The sequence below is a fragment of the Emiliania huxleyi genome (genome assembly GCF_000372725.1).
Source record: "Emiliania huxleyi CCMP1516 chromosome Unknown EMIHUscaffold_1296, whole genome shotgun sequence".
Classification (NCBI taxonomy): Eukaryota; Haptophyta; order Isochrysidales; family Noelaerhabdaceae; genus Emiliania; species Emiliania huxleyi.
In genome coordinates, this window is record NW_005201291.1 from 1 (window position 1) to 8,307 (window position 8,307).

The following is an 8,307-nucleotide window of genomic DNA, read 5'->3' on the forward strand; positions in this document are numbered from 1 at the left end:
TAAGCGCGGCCGCGGGCGTTTGCCTTTTTCCCTTTGCTTCCCCTATTCTCTCTCATCACGATGTAAAACTCTCTCAGACGAAGAGACGTCAGGGAGAGAGGAACAGAGGAACAGAGATCTGCTGTCAAACACTGATAACTGTGGACTGTGGTTCTGTGCGCTTTGGCCTTTTGCCAAAGCGCTTTGCGCGTCAAAGGGACAAAAGCACAAAAACCCGGTCGGGCGCGCCGGTCGGCACTTAGCCACTGCGCCCACGTGCCACGACGCACGAGCACGACTGGGGCGTCCTCTCCGAATCTGCGTTGGAACGATCCCCGTTGGTAACGAACCGCGGCAAACCTGGCACAATGGACAATCTCGCACAGACACACAAGCGTCACTCTCCAAGCGCCTCGCGGCGCCCCGCCCGGTATAACATAGCACGACATGGTTGTGGGACCGCGATCTCGGCCAGACCTCCTCTGCGGACTGAGCATCACAAGTGTGCACGGCGCAACAGCCTGGCCCGCGGCCCAAGGCGCCAGCGGGGTACTTCTCTTCCCGTGGCGCCAGCGGGAAGAGAAAAATAGATGAATTCGCAGCCAGCCACTGCGAGGCGCCTCAATAAAACAGGAAGGAGAAGCAGATGATGGCGTACGAGAAGAGAAGCATGGCGCCTTCGAGCCAGTTGGTCTCGCCGTTCTGCACCACCATGAAGACGAGGTTGGTGGAGAGGAATGTGACTGCTGTCGGGAAGGGGCCAAAGAAGAGATCGAGGGGCTGCTGGATGACCCAGCCGATGACCACCATCACCGGGATGACGAAGAGGGCGATCTGCGTCGACGAGCCGAGCGCCACCCCGAGCGCGAGGTCCATCTTCTGCTTGTACGCACACACGATGGCGGTGGAGTGCTCGGCCGCGTTGCCGACGATGGGGAGCAAGCAGAAGCCGACGAAGGCCTGCGGCAACCCCCACGCCGCGGCGGCGGGCTCGAGGGCGCCGGTGAGCTCCTCCGAGAGGAAAGCGATCGCCACGGTGGCGATGCCGAGCCAGAGCAGCCCGCCCGAGAAGGAGAGGAGCACCTCGTCCTCCTCGTCCTCCTCGTCCTCCTCGGGCTCCTGGTCCTGCAGCGACTTGTCGCCCTCGAGCGGCGCCTCGAAGAGGAAGTGGTGCGTGAAGAGCTGGAAGTAGATGTAGAGCAGGTAGAGCAGCAGCAGCCCGATCGAGATGCCGTGCGACAGAGGCTGCATAAAGTCCATGTCGTCCTTGGCGTAGTGCATGATGGTCGGCAGCAGCAGTCCGAGCACTGCAATCTGCAGCAGCGCAGCGTTCGAGATGGCCGCCACCTGAAGGTGGGCGGGCAGTCGCTCACGGGAACGTCGCTGCAGCCGGCTGCCGGAGGGCTGAGAGCGCCGTATTGAAGCGCGGCGCCGGCGTGACGACGCCGCCCGCGAGGCAGGCGCAGCCGAGTACGAGCAGGGTGTTTGAGAGGATCGAGCCGAGGAGGGAGGTTTGGACCACGGCGAGGAGGCCCCGGTTGAGCGCGCAGATCGCGACGATGAGCTCAGTCGCATTGCCGAACGTCGCGTTGAGCAGCCCGCTGAGGGTCTCGTTGGTGTGGAGCGCAACCTGCTCGGTCGCATCGCCGAGGAGGGCGGCGAGCGGCAGGATGCCAAAGCAGCAGAGCCCGAACACGACGCCGTCCGAGCAGCCAAGCGGCTTTGCGGCCAGCGCCACAGGCACGGCCACGAGCAGCACGTACAGCCTGTTTCCCGCCAACATGCGGCGCGAGCCGTCAAGCAGCGCAGGAGGCGGCACCACGAGCTCGGCGGCGGCGTATGAATTCTGCTGCTCGGGCTCCATGACCGATGGGATCGACTTCAGCATCGGCGGTCTGGAGCCACGCGAGATTGCCGTGACCGTGCGCACAAGCAGCAGCGTGCCGCGCGAGCGGAGGCGCTTGCGTGGCGAGAGGATGCTTGGCTGCCGAGTCGTTCGCGCAGCCTCGGCGAGGTCCGACGGGTGAAGCAAGTTCTCCTCCAAATTTCTCGAGCCGCTGAGATCGGCGAGGGACGACATCGTGGCACCGAGCCGAGCGGAGCCGAGGTGAGCGCGGGTGTCGGCCGTCAATCGCGAAAATCGAAAAAAAATTCGCGCGGCATATCTTGTCATCAGCCCCCGTTCCCTTCTTTAACGGGAAAAGAAAAAGAAATTTTTCCATGCTCACGCTCCTCGCTCTCGGCCTCCAGGCGCCCGTGGCGGGCTACGATGCGCGGCGCGGCATCAAAATCGTGCAGGAGCTCGCGTCTCGCAGCGTAGGAGGCCCGTTGCCAAGCTCAGGCACGGCCGACTTGAAGAAGAGTATCCTCGCACTCCTCGAGCCGTTTGGGGACCCAGCCCTCCGGGTGCCGGACACGGAGTTCCGGTTGATCGACGAGCAGTGCCGGCTTCTCGAGGCGCGCAACCCTGCGCGTGGCGCCGACGCGCTAGAGGCGCTGCAGGGTTGCTGGAAGGTGCGCTACAGCAACGCGCCGCCTCCCAGCAACGGGGCGCTCGGCCCCGTGCGCGGCGCGGCCTTCCAGCGCGTCGACGTGCCGAGCCGGACGTACACAAACGAGCTCTCGCTCCTTGGGGCGGCCCTCTTTGTCCAGTTGACCGCCACCTTTGAGCCGAGGGGGCCTCTCGCGCTGCGCGTCGCCTTCCAGACAATCACCTTCTCCATCCTCGGCCTCCGCCTCCCGCCCGTCGCCTTCCCGCCGGGAACGGAGCGGACGTGGCTCCTGACGTACACGGACGAAGACACGCGCCTTGTCCGCGCGGGTGTCGACGGCGGCCGCTCCACCGCTCGCGACCTCGGCCTGCTCTCGCGCGAGGAGGGCGAGGCAGCCGACTCGTACCTCTTTGTGCTCACGCGCGCCACGCCTTCGGAGTCCTCGCGGGCCCCCGCTGGCCTCCCCTCCCCGCTCGCACCGCTCGCGCGCGCCGCAGAGCGCAGGCGGCTCAAGGCGCAGCTGCTCGAGGCATGCGGCGGGCAGTCGCTCGGCGCCGAAGCCGGGGCAGAGGACCTTCGGCGCGTGCGCGACCTTTCGGACCGGCTGGCGGCTCTCACCCCGACGGCCGACCCGGCGAGCTCCCCGCTCCTCTGCGGCACGTGGGATATTATCTGGACGACGGAGAGCGAACTGCTCGCACTGACGAAGCGCGGCCTCCTCGGTCTGCCTTGCACCGCGGCATACCAAGCCATCGCACGCACGAGGGAGGGCGGCGCGGGCCCGTGGGCGTATTCCCTCGACAACGCAATCGAGTTCGACGGCGGCTTCCTTCGCGTCGGCTCCACGTGCGAGCCGGCGGCGAGCGGCGGGCGCGTCAATTTCGTTTTTCAGAGCTGCGCTGCAAGGTGGCGTGCGCTCGAGCTGCCGCTGCCGCCCGTTGGCTCTGGGTGGTTCGACGTGCTGTACGTCGACGAGGAGCTGCGGGTGTGCAGAGACAGCCGCGGAGACCTGCAGGTCTGCGCCCGGCGAAAGTGAGAGTCTGAGAGGGGACAGAAGCGAGCTCGCCGGCGGCTATCCACACAGTGCCAGACAGAGTACGTATCTCCCACGGAAGGGAGCAGGCCCCGTTGCTGGCAGCTGGTTGCTGGCCACCGTAGTCAATTTTATTTACGACTGGTCGTTCGTCACTCACTCACGCCACTAGTTCTACGCTGTCGAGATGCGAGGTGTGGTGTCTCGCGCGCGCGGTGGTGCGGTGGGCGGACCCCCCGCGGTCGACCGGCCCAGCGAAGAGACGCCCGGCGCACCGGTGGCCGGCCCCTGGAGCCTGGCCCGTGGCCGGGTGGGGGGTGACGGGTGTGTTGCTGTCGTTGGGCTGTTGCGCGGTCTGGCTGTCAGGGGTGTCGTCTCCGCGCCCCGCCCCGCGGCCCCGCCCGCGTATGGGGCCGGACCCATCCACTCCCCGCAGCCGCACGCGCACCCATCCGTGCTCCATCACAATGCTGCTCCGAAAAGGAGGCACTACTACATGCAGTGCATTCGATCAAATGTCAACTACTTCTCCGCGCCGTTCTGGCTTCTGCGCGCAGCTCTCACCGTGCTCAAGGTGTACGCGGCTGCCGGGCGAGGTTGTGTTCCACCACCCAATCCTGGTCAAAGTGAAAGAGGGCGTCGGTGCACACTTCGCGCGCGAGACGCTCGTAGTCGGGGACCCATTCCTCCACCCACGCCCAACTGCGGTGCTTCCGCCCGCCGCGGGCCGCGGGCGTCGCGTTTGCTGCGAGCGCCTCCCGCAACACAGCCACGGGGAAACGCAAGCTACTTAGCGAGCCCAGCGGCGCCATACCGAGCGCCGCGCGAGTCACATCTGCGACGGCAATCTCGGCGACCGCGCCGTCGTCCGCGCCCGCAAAGGAGTCTGCGTTGACCCGTATTAGTCGCGCGCCTGACGCTCGCTGAGCGCAGGGGAGGGTGGTTTCAGTGCACAAGCGAGAGCGTCATGCGTGCACAGGGGAGTTTAGGTGGGACCGTGAGTGCCATGGCGTGCATGGAAAGAACGTCGACAGCGCGGCAGAAGTGTTATCGGAGAGCATTGATTGGTACCTGGCTGCTTAGGTGCCTGCTTGCCACTTCGGCGTCGGCGAGGAGGGGGGGGCATCGCTCGCCAAGCACCCTCCGGATCTCGCGCCTCAAGCTCTGCACGCGCTCGCCGCGAGTCACGGCTGGTCGGAACCAGTCGTCAAGGTCCGCGTCCCGCGACTTGTGGTGGAAGTGTGGCAGCTGTGGGGAGGGCGTGAGGGTGAGAGGAAGAGGTGCGATGGAGCGGGAAGAGGTGCGAGGTGAAGGGAGGCGGCGGAGGAGCCTTGTGGCCTTGGGGAGCTCTGGCAACGGCCTACGACTCTCACGTATGTGGCCCGGGCGTGTCGCCTGCGGCCGGAGAAAGTCCCAGACGAGCTCGCTGGCAAGCACGGCGCGCACGTCGCGCACAATACTCACGATTGCGGCGGATGGCCGGCTCTGAAAGTAGGACAGCAGGTCCGGCAGGCGGCCGTCCAGGTGGATGGACTTGAGGCCGACGGTGGGCGAGGACTCGCACTGCCGCTGCACCGCATTGCAGCCTGTTGGGGGAGGGGCGCATAGGCAGAGGGGCGTCGGATGTTTCCTTCTAACTCCTCTTCTGGCTCAGGCCGAGGAGTATGCAGGCGTTGGCACCTGCTCCGGTGCAATGTTCCCACGATGCAGAGCAGTGGCAGCCCAAAGCGTCACATGAGGGACCATCCTCCCAACTGAGCTCCCCAAGTGCCTCCCATGTCACAAAGGCGTCCGCATCGCACCGCAGCAGTGCCTCGAATCGACGGTAGTCGCATCGGCCGACAGGTGAGTCGCCTCGGACCCTTGCGTCTGGCTCAAAGAAGAATGTGCAGCTCGGGTCGACGTCGCAGATTAGGCGGGAAAGGGAGGTGGTGGCTGCGTGCATCGTTCCAAACATGAGCAGCTGCTGACGCCGCGGCGAGACGCCCGAACGCGCAGCGAGCGCGGCACACTCACGTCGCTCGGCGAGCGAAATGGCAGCCGTTGCCAGGGCCCAGTTTAAGGCAGCGGCGGCCACGGCCGTAATTAGACAGGTGGCGGCCGTGCGCCAGCGGCTCGGCGCGGCAGGAGGGTGCTGGCACTCGTCGCCCCGCTCGCTGGTCACCAGCACGGCAAAGTTCGGCTGCATGTGTTGCGCTGGACTGCGGCGGGCACCGGCGGGCGATACGATTTTTGATTTGTTAGTTATTCTGTCGGAATCGTTGTTCGCAGACGAAAAAGAATGCCATGCTCCGAGAGTTCTTTTTTTAGAGGAGATCTCAGATGTAAGTCATGGGCTGTTACTGTACTCTGCAGTTGGTCAGTTAGCGTGCTTGCTTTGATGAGGATGAGCTTGAGGCAGCGTAACAATGCCCTGATGGGCAGGCCCTTCGACACCAATTGCAATTCATCTCGTATTGGTTCTGCTTGTTCGCCAGCCGCACAGTGTGCCCTCCGGCCCATCGTCGACGATGAAGAGGAAGCACGGGTAGTCGGTGCCAAGGTAGAACACGAGCCCAAGCACGAAACCCAGCAGCGCAAATGTCAGCATTGCCGCTGTGGCACGCGTGAGAATTGGCAGGCACACAGAGGGGCGCGCCACGATGCCGCCCGGGAAGTAAAGGTGACGCCGAAGGTCCGACAGTCTGCGCGAGCCACGTGATTGATGACGTACGCCAGCACCATCGCTGACACGGTAAAATTATCCTTGATCGCCCACGCGAGCCAGTGCAATGGCGTGTTCCTAACGTTGCACCACGGGCCCTTTGGTCCCGTTGCATGGTGCACGTTGCAGTGCGCCGAGCCACCCGCCCATGGCCACGTGCAGTGACAGCGGAAGAGCAGCCCGCAGTATGGGTTGTGCAGCGCCCAATCAAACAGCCGACGGGGGTGCTCTCCGGCCGCGGCGGCCGAAAACGGGGACCTCTAGTACGGTCTAGTAATGAAGTGATCCACTTGATCCAAGGGTGCCATTGTGCTCTACTACAAAAGTTGTGTAAGATGCCCAAGTCTCAGACGCTGGATCCTTAGCGGAGCTGAGTTCTGACGGTGTGACCACGAGCAACCGGAGTGACGACCGGGACCGGGCCGCACGCCGGGAGTGCCCCGACTAGGTAGCAGTGACGGGCGCGGACGAGCGAATGAGAGGTCGCTATCTGTGCACTGTGGGAGATGTGTTATTAGAGACTAGGACTGACTATCTCTCACTGAAAGGAACCTCTCATTCGCTCGTGCCTCGTCCGCACCCCCGTCACCGCTCACGGAGTGCTCCTCACCGTCACCGCTCACCGCTCACACCGTTCCGTCACGGCGACCGCTCACGGTAACGGACGGAACAGTGTTACTACTCCGCAACGTTGAGCTGGATCAAACTGAATAGTGCTCCTGAAAGCCCTCTCTCTGGGCTCTGCCACACAGTAGCAGCTCACAACTAGCAGCTGGTGTGGCTGTATTTGTAGCCATTTTTAGGCTTCAACTGGTCCCAAAATAGTAGCAACACCTCATGAAAATCAGTCAAAAAAGCCCCAAACAAAAAATCGGCGCCTGCGGCGGGCCTCCTGCGGCGGGCCTCCTGGGGCGGCGCCCCAGACCCCCTTGACTGGGGGGACCCCCCCCCGAGAGCCCCTGCCGGACTACCCTGAAAAGAAACAACAACTCCCTCATCGCAGATGTGTGTGTGTCGGGGGACGTCGTAACAGCCCTGTGTCGAACGCCAGGGCCCGCGCCCGATATTGTGCTCGTTGAAGACGAGAACGCTGAAGATGCCCGAGGTCGTCCCGTCAATGATAGAGCTAACCGAATCGCTTGCGGCCACCAAGGCCGCACTTGTCGATGCCAACGAAAGGGCGCGGCGTGAGCAGAGTCGGGCTCAGGAGGCGGTGAGACAGGGGTCAGCGTCTCAGGAGGCCGCAGCATTGGCGAGGCATTCTTCGGCAAACTGGACAGCCCTCCGGAGGCTAAGCATCCAAACGTCGCCGGACCTTGAGGCGGCCCCGCACGGCCTCCTGGGAGAGGTCGAGGGGCTCCGCTCAGAGGTGATGGCACGCAGGCACCTGGAGCAGACTTTGCGGCAGCGCTCTGCCGTGCTGCGCTCCTCCTTGATGCTGGCCAGGCAGGGTGCAAAGCTGGACAAGGCGGAGTGCACAGCAAAGGTGCAGCAGTCGGTCAGCGACCTCCACGACGCAGAGGCGCGCGCTGCTCTACTTGCAGAGTTGCTATCTGAAGCCCGAGCATCTTCGGCCAGTGAGTGGCGTTCGAGGGCGGCTGTGCTCTTGGCAGAGAATCAAAAGCTCAAAGAACGGGAGGCTGCCGTCGAGGCACGAGAGGCCGCGTTGGCTGGCGAGCGGCGCAACCTCGAGGACCGCCATGCGAAAGACACGCGCAAGGTTGGCGTTTTGACAAACAAGGTCCGCCACCTGACCTTACAGCTACAGGGCGCCAGAAGAAGCGTGGCCCAAGAGGAGCAGCGGGCGCGAGAGCTCAAGACCAAGCTGGCCAAGAGAGCGCTCCGACCACCGGCAGCGGCACCGGCTGCGAGTCAGCGGCCCAAGTCGGCGGACCCGGTCCGGGGTGGCAGAGCGTTCCGTTCGCCCAACACCACTATTTCCAGCTTGCACGAAGTCTCGACATCATCACCGCCCAAGCGCCGAGCTCCGTATGCCGAGCTTTCGCCAGAGGCGCGAACTCCGCGTCAGGTGCCAGTGCCACATGCAGTGCCGCCCGAGTATGTGGCGAACTTGCAGGAGCAGGTCCACTACCTTGAGC

General features: G+C 64.2%; 2 protein-coding genes across 2 annotated transcripts; one reads left to right on the forward strand and one right to left on the reverse strand.

Annotated features, from left to right (window-relative positions):
• Window positions 1–600: 600 nt before the first annotated feature.
• Window positions 601–1,762, reverse strand: EMIHUDRAFT_77941 (hypothetical protein; the record flags this gene model as incomplete). The annotated part of the gene is made up of 2 exons (XM_005789342.1): window positions 601–1,362; window positions 1,424–1,762. The coding sequence occupies 2 exons, from the start codon at window positions 1,760–1,762 to the stop codon at window positions 601–603; spliced, it is 1,101 nt and encodes a 366-aa protein (XP_005789399.1).
• A 437-nt stretch (window positions 1,763–2,199) lies between these two features.
• On the forward strand, window positions 2,200–3,507 carry EMIHUDRAFT_252286 (hypothetical protein; the record flags this gene model as incomplete). Its single annotated transcript, XM_005789343.1, has 1 exon — window positions 2,200–3,507. One exon carries the CDS (start codon window positions 2,200–2,202, stop codon window positions 3,505–3,507), a length of 1,308 nt encoding a protein of 435 aa, XP_005789400.1.
• Between the last annotated feature and the right edge of the window lie 4,800 nt (window positions 3,508–8,307).